The sequence below is a fragment of the Ranitomeya variabilis genome, chromosome 8, assembly GCF_051348905.1.
Source record: "Ranitomeya variabilis isolate aRanVar5 chromosome 8, aRanVar5.hap1, whole genome shotgun sequence".
NCBI classification, from domain to species: domain Eukaryota; kingdom Metazoa; phylum Chordata; class Amphibia; order Anura; family Dendrobatidae; genus Ranitomeya; species Ranitomeya variabilis.
In genome coordinates this window covers 134,533,397-134,554,910 of record NC_135239.1, presented here as the reverse complement: position 1 = coordinate 134,554,910, position 21,514 = coordinate 134,533,397, and the positions used below count along the sequence as shown (strand labels likewise).

The window sequence follows — 21,514 nt, the reverse complement described above, 5'->3', positions numbered from 1 at the left end:
CGCGGCTACTTCTAGTTGCAGTGTTAAGTTCAGGGTCTGCGGTCAGTACAGATACCACCTTCCCAGAGTACGTCTCATGCTGCTCCTAGGCCACCAGATCATAACAGTACAACTGGCCAACAATGAGTTAACCGCATCTCAGAAGAAGGGAAAGAAAGTGCTGAGCCGTTTTTTTTTTTCTGTACTCTGTTGTGTGTTTTTTTCCCTCTTTACCTCTGGGTGGCTCAGGAGTTTGGCGCTGACATGGATGTTCAGGGACTTGCTTCTCGTGTGGATCAACTTCCTGCTAGAGTGCAGGGTATTTCTGATTATATCGTTCAGACTCCGGTTTTAGAGCCTAGAATTCCAACTCCTGATCTGTTTTTTGGGGACAGGTCCAAATTTTTGAGCTTTAAAAATAACTGTAAACTGTTTTTTGCTCTGAAGCCCCGTTCCTCTGGTGATCCCATCCAGCAGGTTAAAATTGTCATATCTCTGTTGCATGGCGATCCTCAGGATTGGGCGTTTTCCCTGGAATCTGGGAATCCGGCCTTGCTTAATGTAGACACCTTTTTTCAGGCGCTTGGGTTATTGTATGATGAACCTAATTCTGTGGATCATGCTGAGAAAACCTTGTTGGCCCTGTGTCAGGGTCAAGAAGCAGCAGAATCGTATTGCCAGAAATTTAGAAAATGGTCTGTGCTGACTAAATGGAATGAGGATGCTTTGGCGGCAATTTTCAGAAAGGGTCTTTCTGAATCCGTTAAAGATGTTATGGTGGGGTTCCCCACGCCTGCTGGTCTCAGTGATTCTATGTCTCTGGCCATTCAAATTGATCGGCGCTTGCGTGAGCGCAGAGTTGTGCACACTATGGCGTTGTCTTCCGAGCGGAGTCCTGAGCCTATGCAGTGTGATAGGATTGTGTCTAGAGCTGAACGACAAGGATTCAGATGTCAGAATAGGTTGTGTTTTTACTGCGGCGATTCTGCTCATGTTATTTCTGATTGCCCTAAGCGTGCCTAGAGAATCGCTAATTCCGTTACCATCAGTACTGTACAACCTAAATTTCTGTTATCTGTGACCCTGATCTGCTCATTATCGTCATTTTCTGTCATGGCATTTGTGGATTCAGGCGCCGCTTTAAATTTAATGGACTTAGAATTTGCCAGACGTTGTGGTTTTCCCTTACAGCCTTTGCAGAGTCCTATCCCTTTGAGGGGCATTGATGCTACACCATTGGCTAAAAATAAACCTCAGTTTTGGACACAGCTAACCATGTGCATGGCGCCAGCCCATCAGGAAGATTGTCGTTTTCTGGTGTTGCATAATTTGCATGATGCTATTGTGATGGGGTTTCCATGGTTACAGGTGCATAATCCGGTGTTGGATTGGAAATCTATGTCTGTGACTAGTTGGGGTTGTCAGGGGTTCATGATGACGTTTCTTTGATGTCAATTTCCTCCTCCCCCTCGTCTGAAATTCCTGAGTTTTTGTCAGATTTCCAGGATGTTTTCGATGAGCCCAAATCCAGTTCCCTTCCACCGCATAGGGACTGTGATTGTGCTATTGACTTGATTCCAGGCTGTAAGTTCCCTAAGGGCTGACTTTTCAACCTGTCAGTGCCAGAACATGCCGCCATGCGGAGTTATGTTAAGGAGTCTTTGGAGAAGGGGCATATTCGGCCATCTTCTTCTCCATTGGGAGCAGGTTTTTTTTTTTGTTGCCAAGAAGGATGGCTCCTTGAGACCCTGTATTGATTATCGCCTCTTGAATAAGATCACGGTCAAATTCCAATACCCTTTGCCTTTGCTTTCTGATTTGTTTGCCAGGATTAAGGGGGCTAGTTGGTTTACTAAGATTGACCTTCGAGGGGCATATAATCTTGTTCGTATTAAGCAGGGTGACGAATGGAAAACTGCATTTAATACGCCCGAGTGCCATTTTGAATATCTTGTGATGCCATTCGGACTCTCTAATGCTCCATCTGTGTTTCAGTCCTTCATGCATGATATATTTCGGAATTATCTTGATAAATTCATGATTGTATATTTGGATGATATTTTGATTTTTTCAGATGATTGGGAGCCTCATGTGAAACAAGTCAGGATGGTATTTCAGATCCTTTGTGATAATGCCTTGTTTGTGAAGGGGTCTAAGTGCCTCTTTGGAGTTTCTTTTTTGGGCTTCATATTTTTCTCCCTCATCTATAGAAATGGATCCGGTTAAGGTTCAGGCCATTCATGATTGGATCCAGCCCACATCTGTGAAGAGCCTTCAGAAATTTTTGGGCTTTGCTAATTTTTATCGCCGTTTCATTGCCAACTTCTCCAGGGTGGTTAAACCCCTGACCGATTTGACGAAGAAAGGCGCTGATGTGACGAATTGGTCCTCTGCGGCTGTTTCTGCCTTTCAGGAGCTTAAACGCCGATTTACTTCTGCCCCTGTGTTGCGTCAGCCGGATGTTTCTCTTCCTTTTCAGGTTGAAGTTGACGCTTCTGAGATTGGGGCAGGGGCCGTTTTGTCTCAGAGGAATTCTGATGGTTCCTTGATGAAACCGTGTGCCTTCTTTTCTCGAAAGTTTTCGCCTGCGGAACGCAATTATGATGTCGGCAATCGTGAGTTGTTGGCTATGAAGTGGGCATTTGAGGAGTGGCGACATTGGCTTGAGGGGGCCAAGCACCGTATTGTGGTCTTGACCGATCATAAGAATCTGATTTACCTCGAGTCTGCCAAGCGGCTGAATCCTAGACAGGCCCGATGGTCCCTGTTTTACTCCCGTTTTGATTTTGTTGTCTCGTATCTTCCGGGTTCTAAGAATGTTAAGGCTGATGCCCTCTCTAGGAGTTTTTTGCCTGATTCCCCTGGGGTCCTTGAGCCGGTCGGCATTCTTAAGGAGGGGGTGATTCTTTCTGCCATCTCCCCTGATTTACGACGGGTTCTTCAGGAATTTCAGGCTGATAAACCTGACCGCTGTCCAGTGGGGAAACTGTTTGTTGCTGACAGATGGACTAGCAAAGTGATTTCTGAGGTTCATTGTTCGGTGTTGGCTGGCCATCCTGGGATTTTTGGTACCAGAGATTTGGTTAGTAGGTCCTTTTGGTGGCCGCCTTTGTCACGGGATGTTCGTTCTTTTGTGCAGTCCTGTGGGACTTGTGCGCGGGCCAAGCCTTGCTGTTCCCGCGCCAGTGGATTGCTCTTGCCTTTGCCAGTCCCTGAGAGGCCTTGGACGCATATTTCTATGGATTTTATTTCAGATCTGACTGTTTCCCAGAGGATGTCGGTTATCTCGGTGATTTGTGACCGGTTTTCTAAGATGGTTCATTTGGTACCTTTGTCTAAATTGCCATCCTCTTCTGATTTGGTTCTGTTGTTTTTTCAGCCTGTGGTTCGTTTGCATGGCATTCCGGAGAATATTGTGTCCGATAGAGGTTCCCAGTTTGTTTCCAGGTTTTGGCGGGCCTTTTGTGCTAGGCTGGGCATTGATTTGTCTTTTTCTTCCGCATTTCATCCTCAGACAAATGGCCAAACCGAGCGAACTAACCAGACTTTGGAAACTTATTTGAGATGCTTTGTGTCTGCCGATCAGGATGATTGGGTGGCTTTCTTGCCATTGGCCGAGTTTGCCCTTAATAATCGGGCTAGTTCTGCTACCTTGGTTTCACCCTTCTTTTGTAATTCTGGGTTTCATCCTCGTTTTTCTTCAGGGCAGGTTGAGCCTTCTGATTGTCCTGGGGTGGACTCTGTGGTTGACAGGTTGCAGCAAATTTGGGCTCACGTTGTGGACAATTTGGTGTTGTCTCAGGAGGAGGCTCAGCGTTTTGCTAACAGTCGTCGGCGTGTGGGTTCCCGGCTTCGGGTTGGGGATTTGGTCTGGTTGTCTTCCCATCATGTTCCTATGAAGGTTTCTTCCCCTAAGTTCAAGCCTCGGTTTATTGGTCCTTATAGGATTTCTGAGATTATCAATCCAGTGTCTTTTCGTTTGGCCCTTCCAGCCTCTTTTTCCATCCATAATGTTTTTCATAGATCTTTGCTGCGGAAATATGTGGTGCCCGTTGTTCCCTCTGTTGATCCTCCTGCCCCGGTGTTGATTGATGGGGAGTTGGAGTATGTTGTTGAGAAGATCTTGGATTCTCGTTTTTCAAGGCGGAGGCTTCAGTATCTTGTCAAGTGGAAGGGTTATGGCCAGGAGGATAATTCTTGGGTTGTTGCCTCCGATGTTCATGCTGACGATTTGGCTCGTGCCTTCCATTTGGCTCGTCCTGATCAGCCTGGGGGCTCTGGTGAGGGTTCGGTGACCCCTCCTCAAGGGGGGGGGGTGTTCTGTTGTGAATTCTGCTCTTGGGCTCCCTCCGGTGGTTATAAGTGGTAGCGCTGCTGTCTGTCCTTCACAGCAGTCATCAGGTGTATCCACTTCAGACTGGGCTATTTAGTCTGGCTTCACCCTTTAGTCAGTGCCAGTTGTTCATTGTTTCTGGAGGATTCACATCCCTTCCTGGTCTCTCCTGCTTGCTGTTCATGTCAACCAAGATAAGTTCTGCTTGTTTTTGCTGCCCACATGTTGTGGGCCTTATTGTTCAGTGCATTTCATGTTTTTTCTTGTCCAGCTTAATCTGTGTAAGGATTTATGCAGCCAAGCTGGAATCTCTGGAGAGGCAGATATACCCTCCATGTCTTTAGTTAGATGTGGAGTTTTTGTATTTTCTGTGGTGGATATTTTCTAGTATTTTAATACTGACCGCATAGTTCTCTGTCCTATCCTTCCTATTTAGCTAGATTGGCCTCCTTTGCTAAATCCTGTTTTCAGTCTGCGTATGTGTTTTCCTCTCCTCTCACAGTCAATATTTGTGGGGGGCTGTCTATCCTTTGGGGATTTTCTCTGAGGCAAGATAGTTTTCCCTTTTCTATCTATAGGGTTAATTAGTCCTCCGGCTGTGTCGAGGTGTCTAGGATTGGTAGGTACATCTCACAGCTACTTCTAGTTGCGGTGTTAAGTTCAGGGTCTGCGGTCAGTACAGATACCACCTTCCCAGAGTACGTCTCATGCTGCTCCTAGGCCACCAGATCATAACACGTGACTATGTGGACTTCCTAGATTTTCGTATTCGAAGGGGTGAAGATGGATTCCTACAAAGCGATCTGCATAGGAAGGAGACAGCGGTAAATATTTTGCTCCATGCCTCTTCGGCCCACCCTAAGCATGTAAAGAACAATATTCCTTATGGTCAATTTCTGAGGGCAAAACGGATTTGTTCAAAGGATACATCGTATTAAAAACAAGCTGATGAGATCTTCCACCGTTTCTGTGATCGTGGTTATTCGAAATGAATTGTGAACAAATGCATGTTGAAAGCCTCACATATCAAGAGAAATGATCTCTTGAAGACAAAAAGAAAACTGGATTCCTCTAAACAGGTGAGACTAATATCCACTTATTTCAGTAACTCTAGGGCGTTTAGTGATATACTGAATAAATATTGGCCAATTATTAAGCAGGATACCATATTGGCAAAGTGTATCACTGCTACTCCCTCCATCACATAGACGCAATAAAAATCTGCATGACATGTTAACCCATAGCTATTATAAAGGCAGTGAATTGAAAGGTGCCTTTGGATCAAAAGGCCCCCGATGGGGCTTCTTTCCCTGCAAAAATTGCGCTGCATGTGCTAATCTGGAAAGCTGTTTTAATTTTATGTCCAGCGATGTCCTCAAAGAATTTTGCATTACCCAACATATCATGTGCATGACTAAGGGTGTGATATATTATGCAACATGCCCATGTGGCCTTATTTATGTTGGTCTTACCTCACGACAACTTCGCGTGAGAGTTAGAGAGCATGTCCGTGACATTAAAGGCGCCTTGGAATCATCAGCTGATGAAGTTTTGAAGCCTATTCCTAGGCATTTCAAGGAAAAGCATGGATATAACAGCAGTTTACTACGGGTACGAGGCATCGACCGTGTCCTGATGGACTAACGTGGAGGTGACATTAAAAAGAGACTTGCGCAGCTGGAAACACAGTGGATTATTCGCATTGACTGTATTCGCCCTAAGGGTTTTAGGCTACTTTTACACTTCCGTCTTTTGTTCTCCGTCGCAATCAGTCGTTATGGGCAAAAACCGGATCCTGCAAATGTGCTTGCAGGATTCGTTTTTTGCCCAGAGACATGTATTAGCGACTGATCGCGACGGATGGGCACACTTCGCATCTGTCGTGCGACGGATGCGTCCTTGTTTTGGCGGACGCGATGCACAAAAAAAGGTCAATGTAACTTTTTTTTGTGCGACGTGTCCGCCATTTCCAACCGCGCATGCGCGGCAGGAACTCCGCCCCCTCCTCCCCGCTCATCACAATGGGCAGCGGACACGTCATAAGACTGCATCCGCTGCCCACGTTGTGCACAATTGTGGACAATGTCCATTGGTACGTCGGACCGATGGTTTGCGACGGCCCCGTACCGATGGATGTGTGAAAGAGGCCTTACTGAGGTCCTTAGTTTTGTCCCATTTCTGTAATATATTTTTATTATGTAGTGTTCGTGATTTTTATGCTTTTAATATTTGTGTTTTATGTTTGTATTATTCTCACTTTTTCTTTCTTTCCCTATGCAGGCCTGTTTACACTGTGTTCCAAATTATTATGCAAATAATATTTCCTCATATTTTCTCTAAATTACCTATCTGAATTGCAGTCATTGTTATTTTCCAGTCATCTACTATTCTAGTATAATTGCAATGTTTTGGAACAAACTGCCTATGAAAACAGTATATTTTTAAAAAAATAAACACTCAAAATGCATGTTCCAAATTATTATGCTCAGCAGAGTTTTCAACCTTTTTTTTTTTATTTTGAACAAAAAAATGGTCAGTTGTGAAGTTTTAAGCATTATCAGCTTATTACAAAATGAAATCAAACAGTTTTCAAGTGAAAACTTTATTCTAGGTGATGTTACATTTGCACATAGGACCCCTTGTTCGAAAGAAGCTTCTGAACTCTCTCGTCCATTGAATTTGTCAGTTTTTGGATGGTTTCTGCTTCAATTGTTTTGCATGTGGACAGAATACCCTCCCAGAGCTGTTGCTTAGATGTGAATTGCCTCCCGCCATCATAGACACTCCTTTTGATGATGCTCCAGAGGTTCTCAATGGGGTTGAGGTCAGGGGAAGATGGTGGCCACACCATAAGTTTGTCCTCTTTTATGCCCATAGCAGCCAGAGATGCAGATGTGTTTTTTGCAGCATGAGACAGTGCATTATCATGCATGAAAATGATCTTGCTGTGGAAAGCACGGTTCTTCCTCTTGAACCATGGCAGGAAGTGTTGTTTTAGAAACTCCACATAGATTATGGAGTTCATCTTTACCCCTTCAGGGATCATAAAGGGGCCGACAATCTCTCTCCCCATGATTCCAGCCCAAAACATTACTCCACCTCCTCCTTGTTGGCACCTTAGCCGTGTTTTCATGGGGTGTCCATCCTCCACTCCATCCATCTGGACCATCGAGCATTGCACGGCACTCATTGGTGAATAAAACAGTTTGGAAGTCAGTCTTCATGTATTGTTTGGCCCACTGGAGCCGTTTCTGCTTGTTGCAGTGGATAGAGGTGGTCGACAGGATGGCTTACGCACAGCTGCAAACCTCTGAAGGACCCTGCATCTTGTTGTTCTGGGGATGTTGGAGGCACCAGCAGCTTCAAAAACTTGTCTGCTGCTATGACAAGGCATTTTTGCAGCTGCTCTTTTAACCTTACGCAATTGCCTGTTGGAAAGAGTCCTCAATTTTTCCTTATCAGCACGCACACGTGTGTGCTGGGAATCTGCTACATACTTCTTGATTGTGCGATGATCACAATGAAGTGTCTTGGCAATGTTGATTGTAGTCATGCCTTGACCTAAATACTCCACAATTTGTTGCTTCTCAGCAGCCGACACATCCTTTTTCTTTCCCATTTTGGCAAAAAATGTAGGCTGCTTAATAATGTGGAACAGCCTTCTTAAGTAGTCTTGCCCTTATTTGGACACACTTGCCAAACTAATTTGCACAGGTATCTGCAATTGCTTTCAGTGATATAAAGAGCCCCGACACACATCACCATCAATGAGTTTAAATGACAAACAAAAAAATTCTAACCTTATCACTCCTAAACTCTATGTGCATAATAATTTGGAACACAGTGTATTATTACCCCTTTTACCTTTACTCCATATTGAGATTCTAGGACGTATGGATAGACCTCTGGGATTGATATGACTCCACATGAAGATTATATTGCACAAATTGAATCCTGTACACTTTTGGATACATATCTTACGCTCTCACGTGTATTTTTTACATTTATATAATTCTGTCATTATTTATCATTTTTATTGCTGTTTTGCTCAGCCTTGTCTTACTCTTTAAGATTAAGTGTTATCATCTTCTTCTATTACACCTCTATGTGTATATTACCTGTGCCGATTTATGGCCTTATTGTTTATTTGGGCACCTTTAATACACACACTTCCCTTGGTCATTATTTATTTATTTGATTCTTGGTTCTTTATGGTTCTGTGTGTTCTCTCCTTTTTACACACATCACCAAGTATATATGTTTAGTCACATTAATGTGTATCTACAGTCCGGCATGTGTTTAGGTGTTTGTATGTCCATAGTGTATGTGTGAATATATGGAGTCCGGTATATATGTGCTTATGTACATATATCTATATGTCTTTATCCATTTTTATTATCTTTTATTTATCCATTTATTTTTATTCACTTTATCTCCCTTTCCTTATTTCACTTTTGATCTATCTCCTTAAATTTTTATATCATTTTTAATACTTGCTTTTCCCTTTTCTTTTAGTCACTTGGCGTCACCGTCTCGTTCACTCCTTTCACTTTTCGCACTTATTCAGGTATGAGCACTCGCACCTTTCCTTTAATATGAGGAGTTCATGTTCCTTCCTGTTCATTGGTCCTCCTGTTCAGGTGTCTTTGTTGTTCCATACGGCGTGCGCTTCCGGTGGCTGGCGTGCCCTGGTTGCCTTGGACACGCGTCCTAGCAGCGTCACACTCCCGGCCCTCCCACTGACGCGTCAGTGATGGGCGGGAACCTGTGATGTTGGGCGCCGACTCCTCGGTTTCCGATCACTGCCGCGCCATCGGAAGCGCCGCACCAGCCGCTCCTTCCATTTGCAGCCTAGGGTATTTAAACCGGCCCTTACATCTCACACACTACGCCCCCCGAGGAAGCAAGTTTGCAAAACGTACGTTGGGGGTTTTTCTTCCCGCACTCAGGTACAGGATGACACTTTATATCTCTTTTGTATTACTATTTGTACACAGTGCCTATTATGTTAAATAACCTTAAGGTACCTTCACACTAAGCGACTTTGCAGCTAGAACGACGACGACCCGTGGCGTTGCAGCGTCCTGGATAGCGATCTCGTTGTTTGACACGCAGCAGCGATCTGGATCCCGCTGTGATATCGCTGGTCGGAGCTAGAAGTCCAGAACTTTATTTCGTCGCTTGATCACCCGCTGTCATCGCTGTATCGGCGTGTGTGACGCCGATACAGCGATGTGTTCACTTGTAACCAGGGTAAACATCGGGTTACTAAGCGCAGGGCCGCGCTTAGTAACCCGATATTTACCCTGGTTACCATTGTAAAAGTAAAAAAAACAACAGTACATACTCACATTCTGATGTCTGTCACGTCCCCCGCCGGCGGCTTCCCTGTACTGAATGTGTCAGCGCCGGCCGTAAAGCAGAGCACAGCGGTGACGTCACCGCTGTGCTTAGCTTTTGCCGGCGCTGACACATTCAGTGCAGGAAGCTCTGAGCAGCAGTGCGTAACCCTGTGGACGCCGGGGGGCGTGACAGACATCAGAAGGTGAGTATATAGTGTTTTTTTTTTACTTTTACAATGGTAACCAGGGTAAATATCGGGTTACTAAGCGCGGCCCTGCGATTAGTAACCCGATATTTACCCTGGTTACCCGGGTGCTGCAGGGGGACTTCGGCATAGTTGAAGACAGTTTCAACGATGCCGAAGTCGTTCCCCTGATCGTTGGTCGCTGGAGACAGCTGTCTGTGTGACAGCTCCCCAGCGACCTAAACAGCGATGCTCCAGCGATCGGCTCGTTGTCTATACCGCTGCAGCGTCGCTGAGTGTGACGGTACCTTTACTTCACTGTGTCTCCACTTTAACTGGTTAGAATGCATTATTATACTACATATATATATTTGCCTATTAGGCACTCTTCTTAGTTCATTACGTTGGGTCATGTCTCCACTTGGGGTATGATTCGGCTTATATACGTTTGCATAGTTACTGATAGGTCATGCTGATGTTGGATTGATTGCACTTTGGCACTATGCACTTTAGATATTCTTATGGGATTATGTGAGTCTTAACCAACTGGGTAGTAATGTATATTGTATTTTCCATAGACATGTATTGAGCTTTATATGTATTGACTTGTTTGGTTACTGCATATTCTTCCAGTGGTCATTATTTTTGTGCAATATCCTGTTTCCTTTTTTGCGGTACTTGTTTGTTGTCTTATCTCTTCTGAAATTGTGTCATTACATTAATATTTTTATGCTGTTTTTTAAAAAATATATTTGTGTACAATAAAATTTATTTCTATTTATATTACTCTTGGGCCTAGTGGTTCTTTCTTTGGTTTTACACATTAGCGAGGCATATCTTGATAACTGTCATGAACCTTCTTTGTTTCCTAGGAAATGCTATGGTATACAAACCATCTCCGTTTACTCCTATCACAGTAGTTTTGCTTGCTGAGATTTTCAGGGAGGCAGGAGCCCCTCCAGGGCTTTTTAACGTGGTGCAAGGAGGAGCAATCACTGGGGAGTTCCTCTGTAAGCATCCAGATGTGGCTAAAATTTCATTTACTGGCAGTGTCCCTACTGGCTCAAAGGTAACTCCATCACAAATAATTTAAAATTTGTAAAAAGAAAAAATTGTCTTGAAAAGGCTTTTATGTAATAAAGTTTTAATGGGGCCTATCCTAACCCCTATTACCAGCCCCACTCAGTATCATTTGTCTGTCTGCAACTGACGCTATGCTTTCTGTGGGAATTGTTTGCCTGGTTGAGTTATTTGTACTAATCAAGGCTGTGAGGAGTCGGAGGTTTGGTTTACCAAGTCCAATTTCCCTGACTCCCAACTCCACAGCCCTGCCTCACTGCTGAGCATGGACATAAAGTGCAGCACAGATTCACCTCAACTAAAAGACAAGATCTTTAGGAACAGAACAGACATTTATAGGTCATTTTATAACTTGTATTTATCTCCCTCCAACATATGGATCTGCAAAACAGCCACTGCTGTTTTTTTTTTTTATTTCTGTAAAGATGTCAGTTATATATTGATATTATCATAAACTGTATTTTTGCAGTCTTTGTATGTATTCTATGAATTCAAATAAAATGTTTGATGTATTTGGATTACTATTCTCCTTTATTTTGACTCTGTAGGTGATATAACCCCTGTAAATTTGTTTCCAAAAGTTTTATAGTTCTATTTGATAAATAATAACTTCCCCAGTTGTAGACATTTATTTTTGTATTTTTTTTTTATACAAAGGTTAGCACGCGACTTTACCCAATTTGTTTTCAATTTTGGCCTTCTGTGTATTTGAGTTTGACATCCCTGCTCTTCATCCTCTTTCCTTGCCTATAACACTTCATATAATGTGCAAAAGCTCACTTGTGCGTACAACTGCACAGTGTAAAGTATCTGGTTAGTGGTTGATATTGTGATATTTGATGCTTTATGTTGGTTATGCCCTTTTGCTTAAAGGGAACCTGTCACACATACCCCCTCCCCCCGGCGTTTAACTAAAATAGCCATCTTGTGCAGCACTAATGCTACATTCTTTCAAGATGGCTCTTTTATTTGGGGACCCTTCCACTGCTGAAATAATCGTTTTTATAATTTGCCCGCCATACCTGTAGTTTGCCCAGGGGGGGGCATGTCTTTTCCCCCTGGACACAAACGCCTCCCAGCCATCAGTCATTTGCTCCTTTTCCTTGGGCGCCGCCTCCTCAGCATTCAGTTATGTCCCCGGCGCCTGCACTATCATTTGTTTTCTAGGGCATGCGCAGACATCCGACTGACATCTGACTGATCTGACTCTACTGACATCCCATGATGTCTTCATTCTCACGCCTGCGTGTACGCGCAGCCCGACATCCCGCCCCGCAGTCTTTTCTTATTTATTCACACTGCGGGGTTGGGCATCTTGGGCATGCACAGTAGTTCTCTGCGGCTGTCCCCATCTCCATCCGCCTCTTTCCTACAGCATCAGAGGAATCGTCAGAACTCAGCACTGTGGCGTCACAGTGATGAGTGCTGATGATTTCTCTGACGCTTTAGGGTAGGAAAGAGGCGGTGGGAGATGAGGGAGAGCCGCAGAGAAGTACTGCGCATGCCTAAGATGCCCAGCCCTGCAGTGTGAATAAATCAGAAGAGACTGCGGGGCGGGATCTCGGGCCGTGCGTACACGCAGGCGCAAGAAGGAAGACATCATGTGATGTCAGTGGACGGGCAACGCTAACTGCAGATGCCCGAGAAAACAAATTACAGCGCTGACGCAGGGAACATAACTGAACGCTGAGGAGGCGGCGACCAGGGGAAAGGAGCAAATGACTGATGGCTGGGAGGCGTTTGTGTCCAGGGGGAAAAGGCATGCCCCCCGGACAAACTACAGGTATGGCGGGCAAATTATAAAAACGATTATTTCAGTGGTGGAAGGGACCCCAAATAAAAGAGCCACCTTGAAAGAATGCAGCATTAGTGCTGCATAAGATGGCTCTTTTAGTTATAAACGCCGGGGGGGGGGGGGGGGGTGACAGGTTCCCTTTAAGAAGGAAAAAGCTCTTTAGCATGCATCATCATGACCCAATTCAGTAATTGGATGGGTTTTTACATACTGTTGGCTGTGCATTGGGGCTTACAAGTAGTTATTAAACAATTTTGTGCATGGTAAATGTTGCTTTCCATGTAGACAATGTGTACCTTATGTATCATGTTTAAATTATCATTCAGCGTTAATCGTTCTTTTTTTCAGATTATGGAAATGGCTTCCAAAGGTATTAAGCCCGTGACCTTGGAGCTGGGAGGAAAGTCTCCTCTCATTATCTTTTCAGACTGTGACCTGGAAAATGCTGTGAATGGCGCTATGATGGCAAACTTCCTCACACAGGGACAAGTAAGATTTATATTGCATATCACAGTGATCAAAATAAAAAAATAGTAAATAAAAGCTCCCTTTATCATCCCCTTAGGCTTCTTTCACACTTCCGTGGTTGGGCCACCGTCGCAATGCGTCGTTCTGGAGAAAAAGCGCATCCTGCAAAGTTGTCCGCAAGATGCATTTTTTCCCCATAGACTTGCATTAGCGACGCATTGTGACGTATGGCCATACGTTGTATGCGTCGTCCACTGGATGCGTCGGGTTTTGGCGGACCGTCTCAGAAAAACGTTCAAGGGAACTTTTTTCTGTACATCGCATCCAGTGTTTCAAACTGCCCATGCACACAATTAAATATCTCTCTCATGCTGTTTCCTCACCCAGAAGTGTGACGGAAATGTGAAAGCACACACTTGCGTTGGTACGTCGCGCCGACGCTTCGTGATGGCCCCGTACCAACGGAAGTGTGAAAGAAGCCTTAGTTAGGAAAAATAATGAAATAAAAATACATTTATTTCCATTTTTCCATTAGGGTTAGAGTTTTACTAAAGTGAGTTGGGCTAAAGTTAGGTTCAGGGTAAGGGCTAAACTTAGGGTTAGGGCTAGAGTTGGGGTTAGGGTTTGGATTACGTTTATGGTTAGGGTTGGGGATAGGGTTACGGGTGTGTCAGGGTTAGGTTTGTGGTTAGGGGTGTGTTGGGGTTAGGGGTGTGGTTAGGGTTAGGATTAGGGTTAGGGGTGTGTTAGGGTTGAATTTAGAATTGGGGGGGTTTCCACTGTTTAGGCACATTAAGGGCTCTCCAAATGCGACATGGTGTCCGATCTCAATTCCAGACAATTTTACCCCCACATTTGAGGTATCAACGTATTCAGGAGAAATTGCACAACAAATTTTGTGGTTCATTTTCTCTTTTTACATTTGTGAAAATAAAAAAAAAACTGGTTGTGAAATAAAATGTTTGTGAAAAAAAGTTAAATGTTCATTTTTTCCTTCCAGATTGCTTCCGTTCCTGTGAAGCACGTAAAGGGTTAATTAACTTCTTGAATGTGGTTTTGAGCACCTTGAGGGGTGCAGTTTTTAGAATGGTGCCACTTTTGGGTATTTTCTGTCATGTACTCCCCTCAAAGTGACTTCAAATGTGATGTTGTCCCTAAAACAAAAAATGGTGTTGTAAAAATTAAAAATCGCTGGTCAACTTTTAACCCTTATAACTTCCTAACAAAAAAAATTGTTTCTAAAATTGTGCTGATGTAAAGTAGACATATGGGAAATGTTAAGATTTTTTTGTGACATTAAGGGCATAAAAATTCAAAGTTTGAATTGAAAATTGGTAAATGTTCAAAATTTTCGCCTTATTTCCTTTTTCATAAATAAACGCAAGTCATATCGAAGAAATTTTACCACTAACATGAAGTATAATATGTCACGAAAAAACGTTCTCAGAATCAGCGGGATCCGTTAAATCGTTCCAGCGTTATAACCTCATAAAAAGACAGTGGTCAGAATTGTAAAAATATGGCCTGGCCATTAAGTACGGAATTGGCTCTGTCACTAAGGGATTAAAAGTCAACCTATGTGTCCTGTGTAGTTTATTATGTTGATCTATTTATTGCCTTAAAGGTCTTTAGTATGTACGGATCATAGGCTGTGTAATGCCATGATCCGTCCATGTGCCTTAGGCCTATTTGACCAGGGACGGATCATTACTAGTGATGAGAGAGTATACTCGTTGCTCGGGTTTTCCCGAGCACGCTTGTGTGATCTCCCGAGTATTTGTGATTGTTTGGAGATTTAGTTTTTGTTGATCCAGCTGCATGATTTACGGCTGCTAGCTAGCCTGAGTACATGTGGGGATTCCCTGGTTGCTAGGGAATCCCTACAATACTTTTGTCCACCCCCTTTTTTATGTTTGGTGTGGAATTACCGTATATACTCGAGTATAAGCCGACCCGAGTATAAGCCGACCCCCCTAATTTTGCCACAAAAAACTGGGAAAACTTATTGACTCGAGTATAAGCCTAGGGTGGAAAATGCAGCAGGTACCGGTGAATTTCAAAATTAGAAATAGATACTCCATACCATTCATTATGGCCCCATAGATGCTCCACATAAAGCTGTGCCATATATAATGCTCTGCACCGTTGCCCCATAGCTGTGCCATATATATAATGCTCTGCACTGTTGCCCCATAGCTGTGCCATATATATAATGCTCTGCACCGTTGCCCCATAGCTCTGCCATATATATAATGCTCTGCACCGTTGCCCCATAGCTGTGCCATATATATAATGCTCTGCACCGTTGCCCCATAGCTGGGCCATATAGTACTCTGCACCGTTGCCCCATAGCTGTGCCGTATAGTGCTCTGCACCGTTGCCCCATAGCTGTGCCATATAGTGCTCTGCACCGTTGCCCCATAGCTGTGCCATATAGTGCTCTGCACCGTTGCCCCATAGCTGTGCCATATAGTGCTCTGCACCGTTGCCCCATAGCTGTGCCATATAGTGCTCTGCACCGTTGCCCCATAGCTGTGCCATATAGTGCTCTGCACCGTTGCCCCATAGCTGTGCCATATAGTGCTCTGCACCGTTGCCCCATAGCTGTGCCATATAGTGCTCTGCACCATTGCCCCATAGATGCTCCACATAAATCTGTGCTGCTGCTGCTGCAATTAAAAAAAAAAAACCACATACTCACCTGTCTTGCTTGCGGTTCCTCGGCGCCATCTTCCCGGCGTCTCTCCGCACTGACTGATCAGGCAGAGGGCGGCGCGCACACTATATGCGTCATCGCGCCCTCTGACCTGCACAGTCAGTGCAGAGAGACGCCGGGAAGATGGCGCGACGCCCGGCGTGTGGAACGCGGACAGGTGAATATGACATACTTACCTGCTCCCGGCGTCCCGCTCCTTCCCCCGGACAGCTGGTCTTCGGTGCCGCAGCCTCTTTCTCTATCAGCGGTCACCGGCACCGCTTCATTAGAGAAATGAATAGGCGGCTCCGCCCCTATGGGAGGTGGAGCAGCCTATTCATTTCTCTAATGAGCGGTCCCACGTGACCGCTCAGGGGAAGAGGCTGCGGCACCCGGAGACTGTGGGACGGGCAGGGGGAGCGACAGGAACGCCGGAAGCAGGTAAGTATATGACAGTGCTCACCCGCCGACCCCACCACCGATCATGACTCGAGTATAAGCCGAGAGGGGCACTTTCAGCCCAAAAATTTGGGCTGAAAATCTCGGCTTATACTCGAGTATATACGGTATATCTAATTTGGCTTTAGGACAATTCTTTTTGTGGTTTTTCATTTAAGGCAAATTAAATGAAGATAATAATACCAAAGAATTTGTGTTTGCAATCATTTTCAGGAAGAAACTGAGTATTATCTGACAGAATTGCAGGGGTGTCAATACTTTTGGCCACAACTTTAGCCCACGGAGGTCTGGAGTTGGAATGATGCTCACAATCAAAGTGGAAAATGAAGTTACAGGTTGATCCAACTAAAGTGGAAATGCCTCAAGACAAGGAAATGATGCTCAGTAGTGTGTGGCCTCCACGTGCCTGTATGACCTCACTACAATGCCTGGGCATGCTCCTGATGAGGCGGTGGATGATCTCCTGAGGGATCTCCTACCAGACCTGGACTAAAGCATCTGCCAACTCCTGGACAGTCTGTGGTGCAACGTGACGTTGCTGTATGGTACGAGACATAATGTCCCAGATGTATTCAATCGTATTCAGGTCTGGGGAAAGGGCGGGCCAGTCCGTAGCTTCAATGCCTTCATCTTGCAGGAACTGCTGACACACTCCAGCCACATGAGGTCTGGCATTGTCCTGCATTAGCAGGAACCCAGTGCCAACCGCACCAGCATATGGTCTCACAAGGGGTATGAGGATCTCATCTCGGTACCGCACTATGGCGTGCTAAGGCGGCTCCGCCCACCTTTTCTGATCGCTTCTTCCCTGGCACGGGAGTGATCGCTTCCCTCGGCAACGCTGGTATTGCTCACGCCGGCTGCAGAAATTTAGGCCTCGGCTTGGGCCTATTCATGGAAGTCACGAGGCTCCGCCCCCCCAAATTGGCGCCTCTCGCTCTCTGCGAGACATTACCACCTCTGCAACTCCCGGTGGCCATCTTGGTCCACCCTCCACACACACACACACACACACACACACACACACACACACGCGATGGTTTTACATTAAAGGGGCACAAAGACTCTGCAACTGAGTAAGGAAGGACTGCATAAAGGTGCATATTCCCTAGTCTTAAAGGCACATGACCCGTATTCCCTGGTCTTAAAGGCACAGGACCAGTATTCGCTGGTCTTAAAGGCATATGACTAGTATTCCCTGGTTTTAAAGGCACATGACCCGTATTCCCTGGTCTTAAAGGCACATGACCAGTATTCCCTGGTTTTAAAGACACATGACCCGTATTCCCTGGTCTTAAAGGCACATGACCAGTATTCCCTGGTCTTAAAGGCAAATTATTATTATTATTGTTATAGCGCCATTTTTTCCCATGGCGCTTTACATGTAAGGAGGGGTATACATAATAAAAACAAGTACAATAATCTTAAACAATGCAAGTCATAACTGGTACAGGAGGAGAGAGGACCCTGCCCACGAAGGCTCACAATCTACAAGGGATGGGTGAGAATACTTTAGGCGAGGGTAGAGCTGGTCATGCAGCGGTTTGGTCGATCGGTGGTTACTGCAGATTGTATGCTTGTCGGAAGAGGTGGGTCTTCAGGCTCTTTTTGAAGGTTTCGATGGTAGGCGAGAGTCTGATGTGTTGTGGTAGAGAGTTCCAGAGTAGGGGTGATACGCGAGAGAAATCTTGTATACGATTGTGGGAAGAGGAGATAAGAGGGGAGTAGAGAAGGAGATCTTGTGAGGATCGGAGGTTGCGTGTAGGTAAGTACCGGGAGACGAGGTCACAGATGTATGGAGGAGACAGGTTGTGGATGGCTTTGTACGTCATGGTTAGGGTTTTGTACTGGAGTCTCTGGACAATGGGGAGCCAGTGAAGGGATTGACAGAGGGGAGAAGCTGGGGAATAGTGAGGGGACAGGTGGATTAATAGGGCAGCAGAGTTTAGAATAGATTGGAGGGGTGCGAGAGTGTTAGAGGGGAGGCCACAGAGCAGGAGGTTGCAGTAGTCAAGGCGAGAGATGATGAGGCCATGGACTAGGGTTTTTGCAGATTCTTGGTTGAGGAATGTACAGATTTGTGAAATATTTTTGAGTTGAAGTCGGCAGGAAGTGGAAAGGGCTTGGATATGTGGTTTGGAGGAGAGATCAGCGTCAAGGATTACCCCGAGGCACCTGGGGAAAGTGGACAGCCATTTACTGTAATGGATAGGTTCGTTGGGGGGGTCGCGTGAGATGGGGGAAAGATGATGAATTCTGTTTTGTCCATGTTAAGTTTCAGAAATCTAGCGGAGAAGAAGGATGAAATAGTGGACAGACATTGAGGGATTCTGGTTAGTAGGGAGGTAATATCTGGTCCAGAGATGTAGAACTGTGTGTCGTCAGCATAGAGGTGATACTGAACGCCATGAGATTCTATGAGCTGTCCCAGGCCAAAGGTGTAAATGGAGAAGAGCAGAGGCCCTAGGACTGAACCTTGTGGGACTCCGACAGATAGGGGGCGAGGTGAAGAGCTGGTGTGTGAGTGGGAGACGCTGAATGTCCGGTCTGTTTGGTATGATGAGATCCAGGATAGGGCCAAGTCTGTGATGCCAAGGGATGAGAGGGTCTGTAATAATAGGGAATGGTCCACTGTGTCAAAGGCAGCCAACAGGTCGAGGAGGACAGAGTAGTGTCGCTTGCTCTTGGCGGTTAATAGGTCATTGGTGACCTTAGTTAGGGCAGTTTCAGTGGAATGGTGTGACCAGAAGCCAGATTGTAAGCAGTCGAAGTCAAGGTCGGGTCAAGTGCACAGGTGATGAAATGCGATCTTGAGAGTAGAGTGGAGAGTCGATCTTCTGTAATGGTGGAGAAGTTGGTTTTGGATGTGGAGGGCTGGGAAGTCGGGAGGAAGGGCTCTGGGGGTTGTTGACCGAAACTGTCTGTGATGTTATCAATCTTCTGCTTGAAAAATGAGGCAAAGTCTTCAGCTGAGATAAGTGGGGAGGGAGGAGGTGCTGGGGGACGGAGGAGAGAATTGAAGGTGTTGAATAACTGTTTAGGGTTGTGAGACAGGGAGGATATGAGAGATGAGAAGTAGGTTTGTTTAGCTGTGGCGAGTGTGGTCTGGGCTGTCTGTTGATTTTGCAAGCTTTGGTATGTGTAAGTGGAGCAGCAGATTCCAAAGCTACAGCTATCGTGGTGTTATATAGAGAGGCAGTGTCATCCGCATTGTGTAAGGAACTTATATCTGTGAGAGGGAGGAGGGATTCAGAGAATGAGTGTAGGTCAAGGTGTTTAAGATTTCTGCGAGGGTGTGAAAGTTTGTGGGGTGGGGATTGTAGACATGGAGTGGAGAGGGAAGAGAATGTGAGAAGGTTGTGGTCAGAGAGAGGAAGAGGACAGTTAGAGAGGTTAGATAGGGAGCAGAGGCGGGTGAAGATGAGGTCCAGTGTGTGGCCATCTTTGTGGGTGGCTGTAGAAGACCATTGAGTGAGGCCGAAGGAGGAAGTGAGAGAAGTTTAGTGGCAGCTGAGAGGGAAGTGTCAATTGGGATGTTGAAGTTGCCCATGATGATAGTTGGGATGTCCGTGGAAAGGAAATTAAGTAGGCCAGGTGGTGAAGTGGTCAAAAAAGGTGGTGGCTGGCCCGGGGGGCGGTAAATGACAGCCAGTTGGAGGGGGAGTAGATGCGCACAGAGTGCACCTCAAAGGAAGGGAGGGTAACAGAGGGTGGCAGTGGGATAGGGGTGAAAGGAGCAGTTATCTGAAAGGAGAAAACCAACTCCTCCGCCATGTTTGCTGCTGGGGCGGGGTGTGTGAGAAAGGTGGAAGCCACCGTAAGAGAGTGCAGCGGGGAGGCTGTGTCAGAAGGGGTGAGCCAGGTATTGTGATGGCAAGGAAGGAAAGTTTGGTAGTAACAAAAAGATCATGGATGTAGGAAAGCTTGTTGCAGACAGAGCGAGCATTCCACAGAGCTCCTGTTAGTGGTACTGGGGAAGCGGGGGCTGGGTGAATGGGTATAAGGTTAGAGAGGTTACGGAAGCGGGGGCTGGGTGAATGGGTATAAGGTTAGAGAGGTTACGGAAGTTTGTGATAGAGCGTAGAAGTGAGGTAGAAATGACTGTGGAAATGTGGTGAGGAGGACCAGGATTTGGAGAGATATCACCAGCAGAGAGAAGGAGCAGAGAAAGTGTTAGTAGGTGTGAGCAGGAGAGGGCATGAGGGGGCTGTCTGTGTTTGGAGACAGAGGATTGTATGTTAAGGAACAGGTTTGAGGAGGAGGTGAGATGGATGGGGAGGATTGAAGAAGAGATAAACAGTTCCTTACTTGGTGTAGGGATTAGGGGAGGTAGCATAAAGTGAAGGATTATAGGGGTGAAAGTGATAAACAGATACATTGTTTACAGTGACAGGCCAGTTAACCTTCAGTTCCCTTCTGGTACAATTCTGGTTTTAATTCTACTGTAATCTTCACACTTCTAGGACACACTTATAGGAATCACACTGCAGACTGAAGTCATTGCAGACTTGAGCTATGCAATATAAGTACAACTAAGTGCATTCAGGTGTGAAGCAGAGAGGAGAGGTCTCTGCTCATCTTGGTTAGAGAATTAAGAGTGGACCAGATGCATACAATCAAGGCAGAGTAAACAAGGTCATAAATAACACGGGTGGGGTAAAGCTGGGGTTAGCTGAAAGGCATACCATGTGAATGCTAGGTGCAGAGGCGAATCTATGTGCAAAGCTGGGTGATGTACTATGTGCACTTCATAGACAGATAGCAGGAGAGCTGGGTGGATGAACATACCATGTGAATGCTAGGTGCAGAGGCAAGTCTATGTGCAAAGATGGGTGATGTACTATGTGCGCTTCATAGACAGACAGCAGGAGAGCTGGGTGGATGAATGCTAGGTGCAGAGGCGAGTCTATGTGCAAAGCTGGGTGATGTACTATGTGCACTTCATAGACAGACAGCAGGAGAGCTGGGTGGATGAACATACCATGTGAATGCTAGGTGCAGAGGCGAGTGTATGTGCAAAGCTGGGTGATGTACTATGTGCACTTCCTAGACAGACAGCAGGAGAGCTGGGTGGATGAACATACCTGTCGTAAGAATAGAGATGCTTGTTAGAGTGCGATGGTGGCAGGTAGCAGGGCACAGTCTGTATACATCTTTCTGGTTTTAGTTCTACTGTAA

The 21,514-nt window shown here is 45.5% G+C and overlaps 1 protein-coding gene across 2 annotated transcripts in view; it reads left to right on the top strand.

Annotated features, from left to right (window-relative positions):
• ALDH9A1 (aldehyde dehydrogenase 9 family member A1) overlaps positions 1-21,514 on the top strand; it is a 317,452-nt gene that overhangs the window by 197,417 nt on the left and 98,521 nt on the right. For both annotated transcript variants that reach the window (XM_077276920.1, XM_077276919.1), the window contains 2 exons: positions 10,712-10,908; positions 13,063-13,203. In XM_077276920.1, coding sequence (XP_077133035.1) covers positions 10,712-10,908; positions 13,063-13,203 — 338 coding nt within the window. The remainder of the gene's footprint in view (positions 1-10,711; positions 10,909-13,062; positions 13,204-21,514) is intronic.